The sequence below is a fragment of the Camelus ferus genome, chromosome 15, assembly GCF_009834535.1.
Source record: "Camelus ferus isolate YT-003-E chromosome 15, BCGSAC_Cfer_1.0, whole genome shotgun sequence".
NCBI classification, from domain to species: domain Eukaryota; kingdom Metazoa; phylum Chordata; class Mammalia; order Artiodactyla; family Camelidae; genus Camelus; species Camelus ferus.
The window spans coordinates 11,433,118-11,459,047 of NC_045710.1; the positions used below are offsets into that span (position 1 = coordinate 11,433,118).

General features: G+C 32.9%; 1 protein-coding gene and 1 long non-coding RNA gene across 2 annotated transcripts; one reads left to right on the forward strand and one right to left on the reverse strand.

The window, feature by feature from the left end:
• The first annotated feature begins 787 nt into the window (after positions 1-787).
• On the forward strand, positions 788-18,558 carry LOC116668901. Its single transcript, XR_004326134.1, has 3 exons — positions 788-800; positions 2,533-2,538; positions 18,425-18,558. It is a non-coding gene; the product is annotated as an uncharacterized LOC116668901 (long non-coding RNA).
• RAD51AP2 (RAD51 associated protein 2) lies at positions 16,423-24,108 on the reverse strand. The gene is made up of 3 exons (XM_006191391.3): positions 20,847-24,108; positions 20,410-20,493; positions 16,423-16,545 (listed from the first exon to the last, which is right to left on the reverse strand). The coding sequence occupies exons 1-3, from the start codon at positions 24,106-24,108 to the stop codon at positions 16,427-16,429; spliced, it is 3,465 nt and encodes a 1,154-aa protein (XP_006191453.3). The 3' UTR covers positions 16,423-16,426.
• Positions 24,109-25,930: the final 1,822 nt, after the last annotated feature.

Below are 25,930 nucleotides of genomic sequence, written 5' to 3' on the forward strand. Positions count from 1 at the left end.
TACACTTACTATGTATGCGCCATGTGCAGAATCTCATCTACTCTGAAAGGCAGTATAAGAGAAAAAAAAATGGCTGGGAAGCAGAATCAAAATGAAAGCATATCTATAAAACTTATTAATCAGTTTAAAGAGAATAACATATAAAAACAATTTGCACCAATTCCTGGGTGGCTTTGCAGGTACTAGATCTCTATGTATACATTTGCTTAGCTATTCAAGCAGGCAGCTTTGGTTAAATGGAGTGATGCTCATGCTCAGGGAAGAGCCATCTCCATAAAATAAGCCAGGCCAACTCTTATATCCCAAATCTCCTTCATCCTTCTGGGAAAATGAAAGAAGACATGGTGCCCCTGGGCAAAGACTTGATGGATGTGGAATATTAAAGTCTGAGGCAAAGCAGATCAAATCACATTATGAGAAGTACCGAAATTATTGTAAAAATTCCAGCAATGGTTCTATGCAAGAATATAGAAATCACATTCAGAAAATATGCTGACTCTGGCTATGCCTTGTCTCTTGTCTGCATGACTATCAAAGAAATCAGAGGCCATTTCCTATTGCTCTTAACATATTTCACACCACCTTACTGAGGGATATTTTACAAATCGTAAAATTCATCCATTTTGAGTTTACAATTCAATGATTCTTAATAAGTTTACTGAATGGTCATTAAGTCCGTTTTAGACTATTTTCACCCTCCAGTAAGATCCTTCATGCCCATTTAAACTCACATCCTACCCATAGGCCCAAGTAACTGCTAATCCACCTTCTGCCTCTATAAATGTGCCTTTTCTGGACATGTCATATAAATGGAAACATACAATATGTAGAATCTTATGTCTGGATGCTTTCACTTTGAATAATGTTTTTGAGGTTCATTCACATGCCAGTAATTCATTCCTTTTTACTTCTGAATAGCATTCTCTTATATAGACCTATCACATTTTGTCTACCCATTCACGTGATGGACATTCACTCACAAGTCTTTGTGTGGACATATGTTTTTGTTTCTCTTGGGTGAGTATCTAGAGTGGGATTGCTGGATCATATGATAATTTTATATTTAACTTTTCAAGAAGCTGCCAAACTATTTTCCATGTGACTGCACCATTTTACATTGCTACCAGCAAGGTAGGAGGATTCACATTTTCCACATCTTCACTAACATTTGTTATTGCTTGTCTTATTTATTATAACCATTCTAGTGGGTGTAAAATAACATTTCTTTGTGGTTTGGATTTGCATTCATTTCTCTAGTAATTAATGATGTTGAGCAGCTCCTAGCATTTTGAAGTTGCAAGGGCTTTATTTTTACAAATTAGGAGACTGACAACCAGAGAAGTGATTTATCTAAGGTGATTCAGAAATTTAGTGGCAAAAGTAGAATTCACATCTCTTAGCTCTTTATTTATAGTGCTTATTTTTCAGTATGAAACTATAAATATAAAAGAAAGTTTAGACTGCCTCCAGTAGATTATATCTTCCTTTAGGCAGGAATCAAGTCGCTATACTCAGGTCAGTCTTTGTGTGATCCTTATTTTTCTTTCCTCTTGCTATGTAAGAATGTAGCATATGTTTGATGCTCCATAAATATATGAATGAGTGAATGAATGAATAAATGCCAATAAAAGTTAAAAGAACAATAACTGTCTGAGGAAAAGCCAACAATGCTGAAAAGAATTTACTTTCTAAGTAAAGTTTTTCATCATTTCTTAGTTATATTATAGCAATAGCATCAAAACTGTCTTTCCAGCACCTGGAAACTCCTGATCACTGGTAATATAAATATCTGAAGTCATTCCCCTGCTTTAAAACTGCCACTGTCTAGCCAGTATTCTTAAGATAAAGTCCCGGTTACTTAGGATGACAGACAAGCTCTTGTCACATATTAAGTGGGCCTTCAGGACAAGGTAAATAGCCTGGAGATAATGGATGGGCCAGCACCACCAGGAAAATCTCCATTCTGAGGCAAGTTTTCAAACTAACATCATTTAACTTCCTACGTCCTGAGTCTGTAAAAGTAAAACAAACAAAAACTATACAATTAATTGCTCCTACTTGGGTTATTTGGGTGGAAAATGTAAATGCTTTCTAACACAGCAGTCCAGTCTCTATGCCTCAGAACTGGTTATCCTAATGTCTGTCTCCAATACCATCTCCATTTCTCTTCTCTCCTTAGAACAGAACCACCACTTTGACAGAAAATAAGTCCTGATCCAGCATGACAGGTATTAATCCAGTGCTTCCTGAGGTAGAGAAGCTGAAGCTTAATGCTTTTCTGAGCTCACAAAGGCAGAAACCCTGCTGATACTTTTGTTTTTAAGCACGGTAATCCAAACTCGAGGATGACTCACTCACTGCATTCACATGCATTTTTACAAATATTAACATGGATCAATGCATCAACTCTCACTTGGCATAAGTTTACACTTCGTTAAGAGCAACTGCGAATTAGGTTATGACAGAAGATCTGTCTGCGAAGAAGAACACCATGCTCTTTCCAACTTCTGGAAAATGTAATGCTACAGACAGGCCAAGGTAAATACCACATAAAGTAACAATATATTTTTGCCTTCTCTTAACTTGTCAGATTTATTATAGATTCTTCAAGAACTATCTCTAAATCCTTTTTTAAATAACACATTTAATCAACAGCTTTGAGCACTGTTGTGTGATTTCATTTTTGCCAAAGTCAATGGTTTTTTCATGTCTTAAAATGATCCACAGCTTTTGTGAAATATATAATTACATAGAAATTTGGTGAAAGTTTTTAATAATACTTCTTGTTATTCAAACCTTATAGAAGTACAATTATAGGTATAAGTATATTTAAGTATAATGTAAAATTGAGATATAGTTTTATATTTTTGTAGACATTCCAGATGGTTGAACACCTAAAAATCTTTAAATAATTTTTCAAACCATGGTATAAACAGTTTTTTGCTGGCATTCTAGAAACCCATGCATTTTATTAGCATATGCCTCCCCGTCATATTTTAACAGTCCCTAATAATAACCAAAACAGTTAGCATATAAATAGCATTGATAAGCTGAGCCAAACTATAATGTGGAGAGACATTATGGCACAGTGGCAAGAACACTGTAAAAGTATCAAGATGTATTGTTTCTAATGTTGACTTTAGCACTAACTGTACAAATTTTGGCAAGTTACCTCACCTTTCTGGGCCTCCATTTCCCTATCTCTTAGATGAGAAGTGTCACCAATACGGTTTCCTGAAAATAGAGTCTAGAAAAAAAGCCACTATGAAAGCAGTTTATTTGGGAAATGATCTCAGAGAGCAAAAGGGGTGAAATAGAGGAGAAAAAGCCTGGAAGGATCTGGATGGTGTCTAATTGGTCACTGCTTTGGGTGACTGGTGCTCAGAATCTTGGGGAAGCCTCATGAAATGAGGAGTCCCAGAGCAACCACAAAGAGAACAAAAAGGGGAAGGAAACATTTATTCATCAGCTCAGTGCCTCATCAATCAAGGGTGGCCCTGAGGGTGCTAAAGGCCTCACATTTTGGGTTTACACTTGCATGAGTGTGAAGCAGGGTCCCACGTGTCTGCGCAGAGCTGTTGAAGAAGCCCTGGTCAGGAAGAGAGAGGTGTGAAGAGAAGCCTGAAATGAAGTGCTCTCAGGTTACACTGAAGGCAAGGCTGTCAAATCCTGCACAGAAGTGGTCACCCGCGCAGTGACCAAAGTAAAAGCAAAGCCAAGTGCATTTGAAACAGTGGCCAACATGCTCTCAAATACCTTCCAGTTCTAATATTATTTAATAGTAATATGTATAACTACCACCTATTTAGTTTCACTCTGTTTATAGTGTTACTTAATTTTTGCTGCACAAAAACCCTGTAAGTAGATATTATCTCCATTTCATAGGTGAGATAGGTGGGCTGATGGACACCAGTAAAATAATCACAAAAATAAATATAAAATTATACTTTTAGGAAGGAATTATACTTGGTAACATAAGAATTAAAATAGGAAGATTTTACTCGTTCAGAAGTCAGGGAACATTTGCCCAAGACATGATGAGAATGGAAGAGATGAGTAGGAATTAAATAAGTGAAGAAGGGAAGGTGGGGGGACAGAGTTCCAAGCAAAAGGAGGAGCCTGTGCAATCTCTGCTGAGAGGAAGAAAACAGTAGGAGAGCAAAATGAAGACCAGAGAAGTAAATAAAGATGAGAATACACATTTAAGACCATGTTTAAGACTTCAGTCCCTGGGAAAAATGAGATAGCACCAAAGCAGTTTAAACTGAAGATGAGAAGAAGGGGTGGGGTTGGGGGTTGGGAAGTGACTTGATCAAATTTAAATCACAAAAACTGCAGCATAAGATATAAAGGTCAATGTTACAGTTCTAGGGTTCAAGAGGAAAGCTGATAAGTGGGAGAAAGATTAACTTTAAAGGTCATAAGAAATTAAGCAAGGGGCAATAAACTACTATAGTGAGTCCATTATGTGCCCTGAGAAATCTTACATGGCACTGAAAAATAGGAAATGCTCAGAAGAGAGAAGCTACATAGGAAAAATGACCTAACCAATTGTACCACAACCGTTAAAGTTCATCCATAAGGTCCTCCTGTGGCTAGAATTACTTGTGCTATCTTAAGATCTGAACTTTTTTTCCTTCTTTTTTGTTGTTTGTTTTGTTCATAAAGAGCCCATAAATCTTAATATAACTCAGTGTCATGCCATGCCTCTAATGTTTAATAAAAAAATAAATATTTTTAATTGAGGAAATTAAATTTAACTTTTCCATTAAAATATTTTTTAAGCCAACGCTCTAAGTTATGAAAATTCAAAATACAGTTTCATAAATAGATTGTGAATATGAAGAAATGTTTTTTAACATTTAAAAGGTTAAGATACTATGCACTATGATTAGATACATAACTATTTTTTTATTTCTTCCTTTCTACTTCTTGTCTGTAAGATATAAGAAATAGGAGAATTAACTTTATTTGTATTTAACTTTTTAATGTATGACTTCTATAGCTCCCCAACCAGGTTGTCAGTCTCATAAGAGCAATCAATTTTGATATTCATTGCATATTAAGGAGTTAGCCTGATGTCTTGAATACAATAGCACTCAGTGAAAAAGGAAAGGAGGGAAAGAAGAAAAGCAATATAAAAGCAGACAGCAGTTATGAAGTTCATAGAAATAGCATTAGCCTTCATTTCAGTTTGACAGCATTTACTATGCATGCATCAGGTACTGTGTTAGGATACAGTTTTACAATCTCTTTACTTGAAAAAGCCACTTAAACTAAATATTAGTTTCATTATCTGGAATGGGGATGATAATATATTGATAAGAGGATTTAATGATGCAAAATATAGAAAGCACTATAGGCCTCTAAAAAACTATACAAATACATATAAGGATAGTAACAATAAACTCACTAGCTACAATTCTGCAATTCTGTTTAGAAAAAGAATTTCTCCAAAGCTATATGCATCACTAGAAAATGAGAGCATTCATTATATTCAGTTGGAGCTATAATGTGTAAAGTACTAAAAATTAATTTGCTCTAAATCCCAGAATATCATGTTTCCTATCCCAGAAAACCTCTTTTAATCTTCCAATTTATTGAACACAAGGCAAATTCTTAAAATTGAAAGAAACTTCAAAATATAAAATAAGAAATAATTTTTCACTATAAGAAGAGAATTAAGTCCTTCTATATATTTTCTTTTTAATCCATAATCCCAATGATTTTATATAAAAATAATAAAATGAAAACCTTATCAGTGGCAAATTTACAAATCTCCAGCTAAACTAAATTGCTCATCTTCATGCTATTCTAAATAGAATCTTCCCCTGCCCTACCCTAATCTATAGTTATTAAAAGTCTTAAGGCTTAGCTTAAATTCTATGTCTCATATAAATTCTCACTCTCCAACTAGAATCAATCTTTCAAATTTCTGCACCTCTACACCATGATTATTCACTCTGTTCTGTGTTATCAATATGTTTTTCCCTTCAATTAGATTAAAACTTCATATCTTTGTAAATCCCACAGTACTTGCCGAGTGCTTTGTATATATCAGATCCTCAAGGAATGTTTACTCAACTGGATAATGTGTTTTATCTATTTTAATCTAACAATATTTCATGCTGTCTTTCAAATTTACCAGTATGTAGTATTTTTCTATGCCTAAAGATTATTAAGTATTTTGTAAATTTCAAGTATAATCTCAGTTACTTTCACAATTTTATCTCAATTTAAAACTTTTTCCCTTAATATACTGTCTTTATAAGAAAAAGCTGTTACACAAAGGAACTTTATATCCAAGTTCCAGCAAATTCCTAAGCAGTTAAAAGACACATAGGAATATGTTAGCCATAGCTAAGAATTCTACCATAAAATCAGTCTGAGTCAAAAACAAGAAAGAGTTGCAAAAGTGAGTGTTTTTCCCCTTCTTTTGTTATGAAATTATGCTATCACTCTTGTGATAAAAAAGGAAAACCAAGCAAAATACATTTTTAAATAAAGTGAAGTTCGAAAGTGCTATATACAGCAATATGAATGTATTTAATGCCACTGAAATGTATACCCCAAAATAATTAAAATGGTAAATTTGTATTATTATATTTTACTGCAATAAAAAAACTGCCATATCCTTTGAAATAATTTGTTTTATAGTAAAAGGACTTCATTAGAACCTGGCACAGAACATTTTACATGTTAAAGTAAATTGGCCAAACATGTATAGTGGTTGAATTGTATCTTAATAAAGAAAGTGTATTGAAAAGTAAATATTCAAAACATGTAACAGACTTCAAAGCATAAAGGTAAATATTCCTCAGCCTATGCTTCAAAAGTGGGATCCTTAGGGCAGGAGACCCTATTAGTAATCTTTTTTATTTATAACATAAGGAATGAGAAAACTCCTTTCTAAAATATCAGTAATAATAGCAATTAGTAATTACATACTTACTATGTATCAGGAGCTATGCTAAACATTTCATGTTTATTATATCTGTTAATCCATGAAAATCAATCAAATAACCCCCCCTCCCCTCCCCTAGCCCCATAATCACAAACATTAGAGCTGCTAAAACCTCTTTTTTTTTCCAGGTGTGGAAGACAGGTTACTTCCATAGTATTGTCTTCATAACAGACTTCAAAAAATCTAAGCAATTATTCTTATGATACAGAATTGAAATGAATTTAAGAAAGAGTACCTTACAAGTTAAACAGGCTCAAACCGTTCCACGGGTAGTTTCCCTTAAAAGGATGGCTGCTTTATAGAAAGAATGATGAGTAATATGATCTGAATTTTATAAACGAGAGGATTTATAGAAATGAAGTCATTTATTCAGTTCTAGACTCATGATACGCCCTCAATAAATGTTTGTTGAGAGCATAAACAAATGAATGTGTTAGGAAACAGATCATATACTTCTTATTTGAGATACATGAAAGATATTGATAATCACTACCCTAATCTTTATTTTTTCCTTTCCATCATCCTTTAATAGCAAATAAAAGTTGCTAAACTACCTAAAAATACTACACATTCTTTGTTATTTACATTTAATGTCTTTCCCTCTTGATATTTCTCCTTTTATTTCCCACAGGGGGTTTCATTTGCAGAACAACTCGGAATATCAGGAGTTATTTTAGTAATTACAATACGCCAAATGAAGAAACATCTGAAAGCCAAAGGAGGCTACATGACATATTCAAGTTCATGCAGAGAGAGTCAGAATGAAATCTCAAATCTAACTATTCATTTAGTTATTTAATGGGTTTTGCCTCTTCGATTTTGTCAGCTAAATCTGTATATTCTTTAAATCTGGAACCATGATATATACATCAATATTCCACACAGTAACTGGCAAACAGCTAGACATTTACTGGGTCTAAATACATACTTGATGGTTGTTAATAGTCATATAGTCACAGAATTGGGATTACTAACAGTATTCCATTGTTCATGCAGCACATCACAGGTCATTCATTATACAAGACAGCACAAGAGTAACACATTAAAATATTCCCTTATATTGATTAGTGTTTTTGATTTCCACTTAGTAGAAACTTTCCAAGCCTAGCATAGACTTTTATAGCCCCATCTTAATGTTGACCATTTAGTCTCTGGTGAATTTTGGCTCCGAAGAGCAGCTCTTGCTAACAAAATAGAAGATAAAACCTCCTTTGGAGTTATTTTATCATGGCTTAAAAATGCTTTGAAATGTCTCTGTTCAAAGAGAAGCTTTTGCCAGTGTTGACAGAGTAGTTCCTTTAAAGACTCCCCATAAAGAAAATCTATGAGAAAAACTTTCAGAAGTTGATAGGTGGACACAGCCACAGTTTAAAATGAACTATAATTACTGCCCTTTTCCCTAAAAGAAAATAGAAGGTGAAAGCCTAAAACATTTGAGACTTAAGCTGTCTCCTAGAAGATTCTTTGCTTAGAAAAGTTAAGATTACAAGAGCCTTAAATGCATATTGCTAAGTGAAAGAAGCCAATCTGCAAATACATAATATATGACTCCACTATATGATATTATGGAAAAGACAAAACTATAAATACAGTAAAAAGATGATTGTGTGTCAGAAGCTGTGGGGGTAGCAGGGAGTGACGAGGGATGAATAGGTGAAGCAGAGAAGGTTTGGGGGGCAGTGAAACTATTCAGTATGGTATTGTAATGGTGGATACAAGGCATTATGCATTTGACAAAACTCATAGGACTGTATATCACAAAGAGTGAACTGTAAAATAAACTATAAACTTCAGTTAATAATAGCGTATCCGTTTTGGTTCAACAATTGTAACATTTGTACCACAGCAATACGAGATATTAATTATAGGGGAACTGGGGAGGAAGAGTGGATAGTAGTATATGGAAACTCAGCACTTTCAATTGAATTTTTCTGTAAATCTAAGACTATTTTAAGAAATAAGGTCTATTAATTTTTGAAGTTAGTATTATAAAAATGTTAATGGTTTGTAAAACTTTGCTCTCTCATTTCTTAACAGGAGTTTTAATCTAGCACAAGAGTTTGTATCTCTTCAGATAAACACATTTTCAGCTCTACAGAACTTTATGACATTGTATATTTATAAATTTTGGGTGCTATTATACTTTATTTCTCTGTAATCACCTCCAAACTGCTCTTTCTTTGTATACAGCACCTTCAAAAATATTTCTAGATCAACTTCAACTTTGTGACATTCTAAATACTTCAAGAAATTTATTTCCTGTCAAAAAAGTTTTAATTATTAAATAAAAGGTTAAAAAATAAATATGAATTTTCTATTTTAGAGATATAAATTTGTATATACACAAAATTACACATTGGGCTAATTTCTGTACTACTCTGCAATGTGCAAATTAAAATTTTCTATCAATAAATTTGTAGTTTGTCATACTCAAAAAAAGGAAGAGATTTGAGATGTGTAAACAAATTTTGTGAAAATACATAAAATTTTTGAGCAACATGCTACTAAAGCAATTAGAAAATGAAGTGCCAGCTGGAAGACTCTGATCCACTCAGCAGGCTATAAAAGAACCCTTTGTTTTTGCCCATTGCAAATAAGTGGCCTGTAATAATAATCAAATAACTTTAGTTATTGACACTAAGTCTGTATGTCCTATAGCAAGTTGTCCTGCTCACAAAGGCACTTGATGGCTGATAATGACGATGACAGTAATGATGAGGATAATCTTTCTAAGTGCAGATTTAGTATAGTAGTAGATTAGTAAGGTATTGTGAAGCAAACTTGAAAAGACACAGAAAAAAAAATTTTATAAGACATTCATTTTTGCCTATAGATAAAAGTACATAGAAGATTTTGTAAAGTTTTGTTGAAAATCAATGTTATTAAGAATAAAAAAATAAGTGTGTAAATCAATTTAAGTAGATGTTAGTCATCTTAAAAAGCATTTATACAAGCCTTATAAGGAAAAAATTGGACTCTGTGTTGAAGCTGCACTAAATACTGAAGGAGACAGGGTAAGCAAGAAAGAGCCAAAGACATAAATGCCAAAAACTCCCACTGAATTCAGCTATATTCTCTTCTGCAAACTGAAAAAAGCAATAAACATAGTAGATTTATCAATAAAAAATATAAAGCCAAGCATAAGAAATCATGAAATAAATGTTATATTAGTATTCAGCATATAATCAATAAATATTTTTGAGTACTGATAAAGGGCTTTAGAGACTAAAAATGTTTTGAAAATTATGCAAATGCACAAGCTTAGATAGGTGAAGAGACAAATAGTATGGACAGGTGTAATAAATGTTCTATAGGGAATTTTAAAAGAAAGCACTATTTTTTATTGAAGTATAGTTGATTTACAATATTGTGTTAGTTTCAGGTGTACAGCAAAGTGATTTGATTTTATATACATGTATACATTCTTTTTAAAATTATTTTCCATTATAAGTTATTATAAGATATTGAATATAGTTCCCTGTGCTATACAGTAAATTGTTGTTTAAGAAAGCACTATTGTTATTCATGGGACATAGTAATCATAAAATGTTCAAGTAGTTGGCAAAAGCATTATAGAGTTTATGGCATAAGGATAGATATGATTTAAACAGGCAAGAAAGGAGAAGACCTTGTGAGAGGAAAGATTATGAGTAAAATGGAAAAATATTAGTTGAAGAAAGTGAAGCACTAACAGAATCTTTTAACTGTAGGGAAATTGTTGGGTGATCACCTGGAAAGTTATATTAGGTCAAGTCACATTATAAAAAGAATGGAAAATGATGAATAGGTCAGCAAACTCCTTAGAAGAAGGAAGCAACAGATCTGATAGTATGGAATAAATGTCAGGTAGAAGAGTGAATGATGACTGGCAGGATTTTAGGTATAATGAATTGAAGTTATTGACCTGTAGCAATGTGGAAATTAGAGCAGTATAAGATAGCAGGTAGGAGTTTGGGCCCTGAGGCAGACTGCCTGGGTTTGAATTCTAATTCTCCCAATTAATACTTTGTGACCTTAGAGAAGTTATTTAAACTCACAATGTAAAATAGAGATAGAAATAGCATCTGACTATGAGGTTATTTAAAGATTAAATTATTTAATATATGTAAAGAACTTAGAATAGCTCATAGTATGCATTTAATGAATATTAATTTTTTATTACTGTTAAACAATTGACATTAGAATTTGAGAAACATATAATTTGATGCCAAAACCACAGATTTAGTATGATAGATGACCCCATCAAATTGGTGAGATTTCTAAGGAATCAATACAGAAGTAAAGAGCAGAAGTCCATGGACTAAACTTTGGAGTTTGCTTATATCTAAGATCAGAAAGCAAAAGAAACAGTATGGTCAGAAAAATAAGAGGTCCTGTATTATCACAAAGTGATGGTTTCCAAGATGCAAGGCAGCTAAGCAATGCAAAGAAATAAAAAACATGCAAACTGAAAAATGGCCAAAGCCTTCAGTGACTCTTAACAGTGTTCTTTCTAGTAAAAGGAGGTAGGGCAGGACAAAAAGAGATAATAAAGACTCTGAGGAGAGAAGAGAAGGAATATGTGTATATATAGATGGAAGATTACAAAATAAATGAGTAGGAATTAGAGCTACTGTATGTAGGGCAGTGAAATAAAGGAAAGAAATTGAAGTGACAATTTGTCAGGCAGCAGAATCAATCACAAAGATCTTTTAAGAAGAAGGAGACATGGATTATGTAATTAAGTATGTCAATAAAATCATATTTATTAAAATAATGAATATTATGTTAAAGTGGTATTAAGAATATTTTTGAAAGATAAAATCAGAATTTCTAAAGTTGCTTTAAAAGTTAATGTAGTTGTAGTCAAAATTTCAGATTCACTAAACCAATCTAACTTTTCAAGTTTCAGTTTCTTTAGTATTAATATTTTTTCTCCCTTTAATCTCAAATTTTTAACATGTTGAAATACATAAATTATTGACTTTATTAAACATTCTATTAAAAAGAATAGCTATAAAATAGGCAACAACTGAGAATACTTTATATGCTTATTAATAATAAAATATTATTGTTTTATAGAAATATATACGGGCAAAGAACTGTTAACAGTTGTTTCCTCCATCAAGGAAAATTGGATTGCTGAATGTTAAAAAGGAAGTGAGAGACTTATATTCACTCTTTCTTTTTTTTTCTTTATCCTTTGCATCCTGTGCCATGCCTGGATATTAACTTTTCAAAACTAAATAACTAAATAAAATTTTAAAGATTATTTAAAGATAAACATAAAAGTAAAAAGGCAAAAATAAATAAAAATTTACTCTAATAGCTGTTTTTTGACTAACAAAAAGGAAATAAGTAATCAAAAATTTTAATTTATTTACTGACTTTATAAGGATTTTTAAATAGGATAAGAGATAGGACATTAAATTTTGAGAATTATTTTTATTATTTAGTTTTTGAAATTATTTAAAAATCATACATGCTTTTACTTTGTTTTACCTTATTTTTCTTTTCATAAAAAGAGAGAAAGTCATTTAAAATCCTGACAAGTTAAGCAACTGAATTTCTGAAGAAAGATCCATAATAAGTGATCAAGATTCAAGCTTTGTTTTGACATCTTTGGCACAAGGAGAAAATGCAACAAAGAATAGCAAAGAAAAGGGAAGAGACCTTTAAATTCCAGGAGGCACAGAACTATCTGCTCAAGAGAAAAGTTTAATCAACATGATACATTTAAGACATATCTACTCTTGTTCATACTGTTGATTCTTGCATTCAGCTAACATTTATTGAATACTTATTATGTCAAGCACCATTCCTATGCACTTGGAAGAGAGTAATAAATAAAACAGAAAAAACTTTTGCCGCTCCTTCTCTGAGAGTTTGAAATCTAGTGGGAAAGGCAGACAATAAACAAGATAAATAAGTAAAATGCATAGTATGTTGATAGCAAAGTATTAAGGAAGAAAAGATAAAAGCTTGGAAGGGGCATCAGAACACTAACAGAGAGAAAAAGCCACACTGAGAAAGTGACATCTGAGTATACAGTTCTATGGAAAGGTGTGCAGGGCAGATATTTTGGGAATAAGCATTGCAGGAAAGGAAAGCAAATGAAAAAGCCCTGAGCAAGGAATGTTCCTAATGTATCCAACAAACAAGGCCAGTGGGATTTCAATAGAATGAACAAGGAGCAAGTAGTAGAGAAGAGTTTAGGGAATTGAGAGGGTCAAATCATCATATACCTTTATACATTGAAGTAAGAATTTCAGCTTTTTATCTGAGTGAAACTGAAAGTCTTTAGAAAGTTTTGAGCAGAGTTGTGATGTGCTATGAATCAAGTTCAGGGAAGAGATCTCAAGACTTCTTTTTTTCTTTTTTTAATTATATGTACTCCAAACTACAAAATTTATTAAATTACAGAAACCATTATAATTACAGAGACTTTTAGATCATAAATTTATTCTTTTTCCCATAGCCTGGATAGGTTAAATAGTTCAATGGCTACTTCCTCTGAATTTGCTGTTATAGCACGAGCCTGTGCTTAAAAAAACAAAAACAACAACAAAAACATGAAATAGGAATGTCTGAAGGATAGTTTCAAATGATATATTTTACAACTAAGTGGAAAAAATATAATTTGAAATTATTCTGATACCTTTATATCCTAGTCCCCTTAGCCCAAAAGATAATTTTTAGTAGTATAAATTCCTTCACAAACTATTGTATGTCTATGCAAATATATGTAATGTGTGTGTAATTAGAAAAATTTCCCAAACTGGTGGCTGACTCTATAAATACTTCTATGTAGCCATTTAGATGGAACTAAAGATCAACTTTATTACATATTTTGTTTTTTGTTTCGCTTAACTAAATAAAGTTAAAAGGATAATATTAACTCAGAAGTTTGTATACTTAAGGTACTGACTATTAACATAAGTTTTTCAAGTTGATTAAATGGAAGGCTCTGCTTCTCTTCTCATGCTCACTGTTAATGCATCTAAAAGCTTGTTACTTTAAAATAACACAGATGTATTCTAAGGTTGAATAAAAGCAAGTATTTTTGACGTGGCTTTTCATCCTTTGAACATTTTTCTTCTAATCTTTTCCATTTTATGAACAAAGATTTAAAAAAAACAAAAACAAGGTGGAGGGAGGGTGGATTTCAATTTAAAATGTCTTCTACCATCACTCCCGAATCCGGCTATGAAGACAAAAACAAAAGAGCCAAAATGTAACATTCCTCCTATTCTCCAACCTTCTAGTTCCAGAGATAAGAACTCATAGAACTAGGCAGAAAGGGGAAGGTGATGTCTGTTTTTGTGTGCATATGTGTGTTTTAGTAGGAGGTACTGGAGGGGAAGGGTGCTTGAATAATGACACTAGTACAAGCAAGTTTCCCATTTGGGGATCTGTAATCCTCATCAAATATTTTTTATGAGAAAAGCTCTACAGATCAAAGTAGTAATGGGGCAATAGTATGGAAAACCACTATAGCAGTATAGTATGTGCCAGGAGTTTAAACTTATCCCATAGTCAGTTAAGAGTGTGAAAGAACCAGTAGTGGTTTTAAGTTTATATACCATTTATTAGAGAAAGATTAAAGGCATATATAAAAGCCTCCTAAAATTAGGAATAAGACTGGAAAGCCTCCTAAAATTAGGAATAAGATTGGAAGCACAAGAATTTGCTCTAGAGAAAATGATATGAGAACAGAATTTAATATTGATACATAGCAACAGAAAAATAGGGAAAAGGATCAAGGTTTGTGAAGGCAAACCTTGATTGTGATGAGGTCTACTTTGTATGAAGATAAAAAAAATACAACATGAGACTTACAATAATAATAAAAAGAAGGAAGAGGAAGATGAGGACCCTTGCAGAAAAAAGCTGAAGGAGTATCTTCATGAGACTCAAAGGAATAGACATACTCTTGAAGATAATCTAATTCGGGATACAGAAAAAAACTCCAGGAAAAGTCAAACATTCTAAATACTTATTAATTATTGAATAGTTACTATGTATCAGTAAACTGTTATTCATTATTGATTAGTTTCTATCAGAGCTATTATAAATACATCACATGTATTAGCTCATTTAATCATCATAATGATGCTGCAGATAATATTATCCTCTTTTTAGAAATGAGAATTTGCCCAAGGTCATAAAGCTATAAAGAATTCAAAAAGAAATAGCTATTATGAGCAGGTATAGAAATTTATTCACTCATACACTCAAATAAAATTGTATGGGTACTTACAAGGGGTAGGTACTATTCTAGGCACTGGGGATATATTAGTCGGGGGAGGAGAAAGAAACCTGCCTTCAAGAGTCTTGCATTCTAACAAGGTAAAAATTAAATAGTGTGTGAAAAGGTGATGAGTTCTGTAGGGGAAAACAAGAAATTGGAGCAGGATATGGAAGTTGGAAAGTACACGATAGGGGAAGGAAATTAATAGAGTTGAATCTGAAATGGTTTTTAGCGTGTCTGAGAACCCTGGCTTGTAATGGGATAATTTAATCAAGTCACACTTATTTTGTGAATTGATATGTTAGTCTTCCTTCTGTCATTGTATGATGCTTTCTCACATCTCACATTCATGTTTTCTTAATGCTTCCTTCTTTTCTTACTTTTTTGCTAAGTAGCCCACTTTATTGTTATTTCTCTGACAAGTGTTTTGAAATGTATTTCTCTAGTGATGGTTACCTTTAAATTATGTGTATCTTATATTTCTCTACCAACCTCAAGCATGGAAAGTAAGCTCCACACAGCAAGGCCTCATACATGTCTTCTTATGTATTCTATTATTGAGCCTAACACAGTAACAGAAATGTCAAAATATTTTTAAGAGTGAATAAATTAATAGTAGGTATTAACTACATGATCACAATTCTGCTCTGGGGCCAAAGATAGACTCTAGAGAGGGAAACAAAAATTAGAAAGTGAATGTAAAGAAAAATGAAAAAAAAAAAAAAAAAACTGCTACAGAGGACAGTGCCTCTATCCTAATCCTGATACTAAATGATCTTGAAAAATTTACCTATCCTATTTTTTTCACTTGAAAAATAGGGAGAGTGTATGAGAACAGTGGTTCATCACCTTCTTATGAGTCACAGATCCTTTAGAGAAAACTATAAACACTATCAATATTCTCCACAAAAGCTTTATATACATATATCATGAAAAATAATAACGTGACATGTTTTATAAGATTATGAAAAGCCTTTAATGTGTACATTGTTAATATGATATGAAAATACTAATGAAATATTTCATAACATTTAAAGGTAATTAAGTAATTTACACATACATATACACACACACACACACACAAAACCCTCCCCATATTTTATAATAAAGAAAGCCCAAAACTCTCAAGCTGGAAGAAAGCATTTATCCAAAGAAAGAAACAAACAATTTACAGATTGAAATGTTTTGAAATATTAAAGTCCAGTATCTTCTTTTAAGTTCTCGTAACATATTTATTTCAGATAGGGATGAAGTTGTTTAAGCTTAGCTTTTCTTGACAAACCAATTCTGATTGGTCGACTGCATGTCTTAAGAGGTAGTACTCTTGAAATTCCATATGAAAAATTACTACCTAAAAATATAAGATGATAAAAGTATATAAGGAAGTAAAAATCACTCATAGTTTCTATGCTTAAAATTTTTTACTAACTCCTAATCATGATCCTAGCAACATTTACTGAGTCATTGAGCTAAGTGCTTTGAATGCATTAGTTTACTTAATCCTATCTCTATTTTTGAAATGTGGAAAACTCAGCAACTTGCTCAACATAAAATAGCAGCTAAATAAAATCAGCATTCCAGTCAGGCAGTCTGACTTAATAACAACAACAACAACAATAACAAAAACTACACAGGTTTTAAAGTTAACTTGATGTAGTGACTATAAAGATTATGTTTTTGTTTCTATTAGATGTTACTAAGCTGTATTGTTAATGACTGCATTGGCTTCTAATAGATTATTACCACTAATAGAGCATAAATGTATTTGATCTGTTATCTATCAATGGAGGGCTTTGAGTTTGAAGTTTCTATCTCACATCACATCAACATTTTCTAAAAAGTTCAAAACATTTCCTGGAGGTGTATCTGTTAACTAATCAAACAGCTAGGATCAACTACTCTTGATGACATACAACAATACCTCTAACTAAGTACTTTAAAAAAAAAACAGTAGGTAGGGTATATATGTAAAGCTAAAAATGTATCAAGCTTTAATAAATTAGTAAGACCTTAATACAATAGCATATTATACTAAAATCAGTGTAATCAACATAACATTAAATACGATAAAAGGTAAACAGCATGATTTCTACTAACTTGAATCAAACTGAGTCTGTATATCTTTATAAAAAATAATGCAATAAAATACAAAATTTAGCTACATGTAAATAGGGGAAAAACATAAAAATAGCTACAAGTCAGTTTATGATACTTTATTCAACATTAAAATTATAAATTAAATTATAAAAATAAGAGGAAAAATATCTTGCTAGATTTTTTAATTTTTTTACATAAAAAGGGATTGTCTAAACTAAAATTGTTGAATCATATACTAATAAATTTGATAATTAGAGAATTGGCTATAAATTAGATAATTTCAGCAGTTTATGCTAAGTATACTTCTTCACCATGAAGTTATTATTTCAGAACAAAGCCATGATTAGTCTATTTGATTACTTTTTCAAAGTATAGCTTTCCTCTTTCATATTCTAATATGACAGATACTTCTGATAATTTTGCAAAGGGTGGGAAATCACTGAACCACTTTATATTAACAGCAGGCCTTTTGCAAGGCACTTGACCTTAAACAGTCATTAAATTGTGGTTTTAAGGATATGCTTCTTTGTCTCCTTGGATTTTCCATCTTTTCATTAAATAAATTATGATCCCTTTTATTATTGCTATATTAATTTACTGCTTTGTATTGGTTAATAATTCTAAACATTCAATCATAATACCAGAAATTGTTCATTTTAGAAATCAATGTAAAGAAAAAAAGTCGTAAAGCTTATCAGTGGTCTTTTAGAAATAATACTAATTCAAATATTTTCTAAATCCTTGCAGCTCAAAGTTGCAGCTCAATTCAAAGGACAAGCAGCATCTCCATTTGCTAGAAACTTGTTATGAATGCAGAATCTTAGAGCCTACTGCACAACGAAATCAGAATCATTTAACAAGACACCCAGATGATCTGTATGTCAACTGAAATAAAAATGCACAGTGTGAAGGCTGTAAGTTTTATTTGAGGACTTACTGAGAACCACAGCCCAAGATACAGCCTCTCAGATAGCTCTGAGGAACTGCTCTGAAGAGGTAAGGAAGAAGGTCAGCATATATGTGATTTTGGAGGAGAACATGCAATCAAACACACACCTCAATAGAAGGTTACCGCTAGTCAGGAAGAACAGGTATCTTAGTTAATTATTTTAGTGTTTTCAAAATGTGGGGAGATGCAAGAAATTGGGTTCACACAATTTTTCTCCTGAAAATATCTAACCATCTGAAGGCCTGTTCTGCCAGTTTTCCCAGAGCACAGAATGCTGATCTCTGCACTGAATGCTTTTCAGGGTATGTTAAATGTCAGAAAGTCAGTGGCTAGCAACTCAGTCCTTGTAGAGTCAGATTACTAGCGACATTCTTTGGCTGGCACATATATACATTAAAGTTAGACAAGTATTTGTGCTCAGTGATATATAACGCTCCTGGCACACTAGCTGGCTGGCATACAGCACACTCAAAATAATTTCAAACTATGTTCTTGCCTTTTCCACATCAGAGAAGGGAGAGAGAAATAGAGGGAGATAGGATGCACTGGAGATATTTGTAGGAGACACTAATTGGAGGCATCATGATGACAAGTGGGTAGGTATCATAAACATTTCAACACAATCAGGAGTTTTCCAATACCTTTAAAAAATCACACTGCATAAGCGGGCACCCACTCTGTCTAGGCAGAGTTAGTCCATTCTTATCCCCACTTTCCAGCATCTCCCAACTTTTCCTTTACATGGATTTTAACAAGCCTCAGGAAGATCATTCCATTTTTATGTACTTTGAAATTGAATTCAAGACGACTCTCCTAACATAGTATTAAACAATTCTGGCTGACCTAACATACTATTTTTCATAGTTCATGCGGAGGAGGCACTTTTCCTTGTGAAGGCACAATAGAGTTTTATGGGTTCAGATATTTCCAACAAATGTAACATTTCTTTTCCAGTTTGGGCACACACTTTAATCTGCCTCAAATATCCATTTCATTATCACAATTATCATCATGATAACAATATGGGTTTGTGCTCCTTAACCTTCCTCTATTCTATCACAAAATATGTTCCTAAACCCAGTTTCTTCCTTTCTTCCTGTCCTAGAAGAAACAACCCTTATTCTTTTTCAGCTCATTCTACCACCCTGCTTATTGTCTCATAGAGTATTGTTCCTTCAATTATTCCCTTTATTCAGGGGAGAAGAAATTACCCATGCGCTTTTGATCTTCCAAGGACTTGGATTAATTGTTCAAGTATTTCATTGTAAGCTAAGGAAAGAGGAAATTATGCAGTTCTGAAGTGACTGAATAAAAGTACCAGGGACAGCATTCTACTGATAAGGAGCCAGGAGAAAGGCTTTGAGAAAGGATGCATGACTGAAGGTATTTTGGTAAATATATTTCACCTACATCATTATTCTTTCTAGATTCAGTCTTATTGTGTAATACCAGCAATTTCTGACCAAACAAAAAAGTAGTCATTTAGAAAATAGTTCCCTAAATTCAATCCCACCCCCATCTGACCCTCATTGGTACCACAAGTTACACTAGGTGTTAGACTTAGTGTTTTATTCTGATATCATAGACCCCTTAGGCAAAATATAAGGTTAGTTGTTTAACTTTTCTTTAGTTTGATTTTTTATAGTAATGAAAAGTTTAAATGCCATAGTCTTAAACCATGTTATACCTAAATGATGCTAATTTTTTTCAAAATTACTACATAAAATGTCCATATAAAGAGCCCCATAGCATTTAAAGGATAGAGAACACTGGTAAGAAAATTTATAATTGGGAGTAACATCTCATCAATGTAAATCCAACTTAAATAAGTGCTTTTTCTGGTTTTGTCAATTAATGTTATATACAGTAGATGTATATAGGACATACATAACAGCTATCTTATCACATAGTTATTGCAATGCATCTCCACAAATATTTCAACAGTTTTATAGAATACATTTCCCAGTAACATTCTAAATGGCATTTTAATTTTTAGCCAATTTTTAACTATTATAATTTGCATCAGTAAATTATTAATGTTTTCAAAAGTATTCAATTTCTCTATTTATTTTTAACAAGCTGAGTATATTTTCCTTATGTTAAAAATATAAGAATGCAATAACAACCTTAGAAAGTATTACAGAAAATAACCAAAAAAAAAAATCTTACCTCGCTTCAGTAAGTAATTAAATTCTCCCTCCTTAAATTCATCAGAGAAAAAAGCCGGTCTTTTAGATGAACATTTTTCACAATCTGAAAATAAAGATCAATATGTTATAGCAAAAAGTAACTTTTATATAAAATGTTAATACTCTAAACAATTTGCTTTTTCAGAAATATTTCCTCCCATTGACTCCTAATATATAGATAAATAAAGCAGGACTTTTCAAAGCTCTTTTTAAAAATTTCATCACTTGTTACCTTCAACTGCAATATATTATTTAATGTTTGAACAGCCTTTTATAGAAAAATACTATGCATCAGTAAGCATTGTCTTAACATTTTATCTTCTTTTTTCCCAAAATTATATATTTGGCCTACAGAGGAAAAAAAGCAGTATTTTTTTTTTTAATTTCATAAAAAAAATATTAAAACTAATTTCATACCTTCCTTGGAAGTAGAATAGAGTAATTCTTCTGATGCTCTTTGACAGCAAAATTTATTAGGAACTTCCTGTTCTCCATTTTTGGGTACCGGTTTCCATTTAAATAAATTTTGGTGTTTTTTATGCATATTAGGTCCTGCTATAGTATCACAGAGCAAAGGAGATGAACTTATTTTGTTTTCTGTACCCATTTTCAAACCTTTTTTAATCTCCATTTTTACCTTCTCAACATCATTATTTTTTCCAAAGTAATTTTCTTGGCCACTGTTGGTTTCCACAGGGCTTAGAATTTCATTTTCCTTACTAATTTCATGGAACATATGAAGTTCTTTAAGTACTAAATCAAATTTACTCTTCATCTCAAAATTGTTTGCTATTGTCAGAGTTTCTGTTGACAAACACTTGGCAGTTAAGTCCTGAAAACTTTCATTGTTCCCTACACTCAAATGAGTTTCAAATAGATGATTAACACATTCTGTAGCATCATTCTTTGGATAAAAATGCTTTGAATTAGCTAACTCACTTTTTTGCAAAATACTCTCATATTCATTTCTGTCAGCTACATTATTTTGATTAACATATTTAGTTTCTTCCACATCAACTTTCTTACTCATCACTGAAACTGGTAGCACAGCAAACATGCCATCCATTGAATAAAAACTATTCTTCTCTTCCTTTTCTATCTTAATATCTTCATGCACTTGGCAACTGTCTGTTAAACTTTGTGCTGTGACTTTTACTTCCTCCTTCAAAATTAAGTCATGTTTTTTTCCTTCAGTTTCACTTAGCAAGTTCCCAAAACTTAGCACCTGAGTTATAGTTGTGGGATTGGTTTGTTCACTGTATTTTGTGTCTTGGCTTGCCAGTGTAGCCTGTTGCCTAATATTGAAAAAATCTTCAAGTACGCATTTAAAATCGTATCTACTGATCTTACTATGCTTTTGTTTTCCTGCAGTGTCTAAATCTTGATTCTGTGCATTCATTCCATAAATGTTTTTATTAATATGTTTCTGGTTGTTCTGTATGAGTTGAGAACCAGACTTAACATGTGTTTTAACAGTTTTAGGACTACAGTGAACCCAATTTTCCACATTCATGAGTTGTTCAGGACAACTCATATTCTTGTAACTAATTTCTTTTGTCAAAAAAATTTCATCCATGTCATCAAAGTCCATTAAAAGAGGAATTTCTTCATATGTTTCAAAAATTGGAAAATGTGTATTTTTAGTTGTCATACTAAAGGAATTGATAAGTTTTTCCTCAGACTCTTCAAAAACTTTTTCAGTTTTAAATAGTCTTCTTTTCTCTGACATAGGTTCCATATTATCTTCTAATAGTCTTGAAAAAGTTAAAATCCTGACTGGATATACAGTATGACCTTCCACTGTAACATTTTTTGGATAATTCATATATATTATCCACTTGGAAATGCATTCCTCTTCTAATTTAGAATCATTTTCAATTCGGGTTAAACAGTCAAAGTGATTAAGAAGTAAAGCTATGCTGGTTTTCAATATAACATTTTGAGGGTCTGAAGCACTGGTTTGTAAATTTATGCTTAAAATATCATTTTTTCTATTGACAGTCATATTCTCAGTTATTAGATTTTGAGTATCAATTTGCTTTTTACACTTCAAAATTTCATACCAGGTTAAAATTCTATTATCTTTTTGATTTCCTGAAATACTTCTATAGAAATAAAAAATTTCTGTGATGAAACTTTCAAAAGTATTGCTAAAATGAAAGTCGTTTTGTGTAGTATAATAGCTCAACTCTAGCATATTACCATTTTCTCCTTTACTTTTTAACCAAAAAAATTTTATTGAAGCTTTTTGACTACCCAGTGTTCCCACCATGAGAGGCTTTGATTGCCCTTCATGTGCATTCATGGCTTTCATATTGCGATCTTCCTTGCTTAAAAGACCTATTTCTAATAATTGTTGCAAATTCAATTTTTCTTCAGATTTTTTCATATTTTCACATTCAGTTTCAGAATTACCCATAATCCAACAATTTTCCCCACTTTTTCTCAAAATATGTCTAATATTACAGTCCCTGCTCTGCGGTTTTTCCAATCTGGTACATATGTAACTGTCCAAGCATGTTTCTGCTTCTTCCCAATTTGCATGCTCTAGTTTAATAGTGAAATTCTTTGCAGTGACTCTTACATCAGACTTGACACTACAGTGGTTATAGTCGTGTAAACTGATCAAGTCTTTTTTTCTCACACAAATACTTCGGTTGCTGAGTGACTGGTGGTTTTCACAACATTCAGAAAAAATATTTTCTGCATCCACAATTTTATCATCCTGTAACTTTTGCTTCTTTACATCAGGTCTGTTTTGGGACCAGTAAATGTTTGTGAAATCCCTAACATATGCCTCATTTTTGTCGTTCTTGTTCTTTGCTATTTCCTTTAAATAGACAGGGGACATTTTGCTGTTTAAACCAGCTGGAAACTCAGGGATACTCATTGTGCAGCTATCTCTGAAATAGCTGGGTTTAGCAATTTCCATGCTGGGCTGGTTTTGAGATTTTGATATTTTTGGTGTAGATGCTGAAATGCTATTTTCTTTTTCATCTGATGGCACAGCACTGTCAGCTTTACCTCTGTTCTTAATATCATGAAATGTTGGTTTGGTTTCCTTGTAACAGGTAACATCTAAAAATTGATTTTTTGTCTGTTTTATGTGATCATTGTCTTTCTGACCATTGTCTCTCCCCTGGACTAAATATTCTTTTCCGTCCTCGTTTTTAACTCCACGTACATCGTGTAAGAAGGCGTTGGGCAGCTGACCAGCCTCTGCTTCAGGTCTACCGCTGCAATGCACACCGAAAACCTCTCTGTCACACAGTGCTGGTTCACAAGACCTTCTGGAAGCCCTCAAACCAGAATCAAAATTTTGTGAGGGGAGAGACCACAAATAACTATTCGTCTCAAACTTCTTATTTTGGCATCCCAGATTACATGTTTTCTTCCCACTGACTGATTTCTCCACACACGAGTCTGTGGAGTTTTCAAAAATCTCCTCATACGGAACAAGGAGCGCCTTGAAGGGTCTGGGCGACAACTCCCAGACTTTCTCCACCTCAGACAAGTGAGGCACCAAAGGCAGCCTCCACCCCGCCTCAGGGACACCGCCGGGCTCCTCAAGACGGAGCCGCTTACTGGGAGGTGGAGAATCAGGGTCGTTAGGAGGAGGTGAAGCGGAGGAAAGCTCACTGAGCTCGGCAAGCCACCGAGCGCAGCGCGCGAGCGACATGACTGCAAACCGAGCGAATCTGTCGGAGAATCCGGCTGGCTCCAGTCTCTTAAACCGGCGCGAGGCGGCTCCGCCCCACCCACACCGCTAGCCTGCCTCGGTCACGCCCCTGACACGCCCCCTGAGATCTGGCCTCAGCCCCAACCTCAGGGTCAGCCGGCAGCGGCCACGCCCCAGTCACGCCCCTACTGCTCAGGCATAGGCCACGCCCCATCCTACCCGCTGTGGTACACCCGGGTCGTCTACCTCAGAGCACTGAGAGTCTGGGGCCGTTACGTTGTCTATTTTTAGCGCCCTTTACAGTTGCCTACGATTGTAGTTTGTCTATACTTTTTCTACCCTCTGGTAGAATTCTAAGAGAAAAGTCAGAATCTTTTTAAAATTTGTGAACGGGAACAACTTTATTTTTTGAATTCTAAAATTCTATGTTTTCCTCAGAAGCGACTTCTCCACAGTTCCTCTCGAGCGTCTCATATAGTTCTGTAAACACCAGACCAAATCTCTCTTGTGTCTGGAAAAACTTTTTTAAATGTTATTAATCATTCCCAGTGACGTTTAAAATTTCCTCTTCTCTCATGAAGTGCGTTTGGGGAGAAGGCGGCATTGGTACTTAATAATCTGAATATTTCAGGAAAAAGTGTGTAGAAATTATTATCCAGGTGATTATTAATCTTCACTTTAAGAATGCAGGAAAAAAAAAAAGTTTTCAGGTGCCCTGTGGGGTTTTTTCCCCCAATATTGCGAATACAATTACTTAAAAATTATACATTTTAACTATTCTATTTATTGTAAGTAAAAGTAATCATACAGTTCTGACTCACACATGATAAATTTTGTAAATGTTATTCTTTTTCCTCTGCTTTGCGAATAATTGATTTTTCAGTCAGTTCTGATTTTTGTGGACATCATAATTCTAAAGAAGAAAATGACTTACAAAATGTTTATTATTATTATTATATTTATTATTATATGTTTATTAAGAGCAGTACTCAAAAACTTCAATCCTCTTGATGATTGTTTCAAAGTTGATAAGTTTTATGTTCCCTGGTTGAAAAAAAAATTGTAAGAATTACAATAACTTGCAACAGGAAACCTAATTTCAGAACCCATAGAAGTATAAATGGCAAGATATGACTGGCATACTACTTTAGGTAAAAAACTGTTTATAAGCCTCCTGTCTTATAAATACTCTTACATATAAATTGTGATTCCAATTCTAGGTATTTTTTATTACGTTAGCTTGTGAATTCCTACAGAGAAGTGTTTACTTAAATTTGTAGAAAGCCTTGTAGTTATAAACACTTCATCAGCACATGAATAAGAATGTGGCAGTGGTTCAGATTATACATCAGTGAGATCTTAAAGCGCTGCTTCTGTATATTTTAAGTTCTATTGCTTTTTTAATCCCTTGTTCTCCACAGTTCTACATTCCATTCCAAGGCAATCTGTTCTATACTTTGATCAGCCCGTATTGCATAGCCAATGTGGATGTAACTGGTACACTAACATGCTATTAGAAATAAGCTTTCTATCTGTATAGTAAATACATCGTTTTGTGATTCTACCTTGATTTGTAACTTAGTGTTTGATTGTTTCCTCATCTTGCTAATTTACCCAGGAACATACTTTTTTAGATTTCCGTCACACCATTATTTAAAACTATGCATTGTTTAAAGACTAGAATTCAAATAAAACCCAGAATTTTTCAATTTAATTCAATTATAGTTTGAAAACTATGTCTGAGGTGCTATTAAGTATACAGAAATATACAGGGTTTTTCTTTTCTACCCTAAAGAAACTTATAGCAATAAAGACAGAAAAA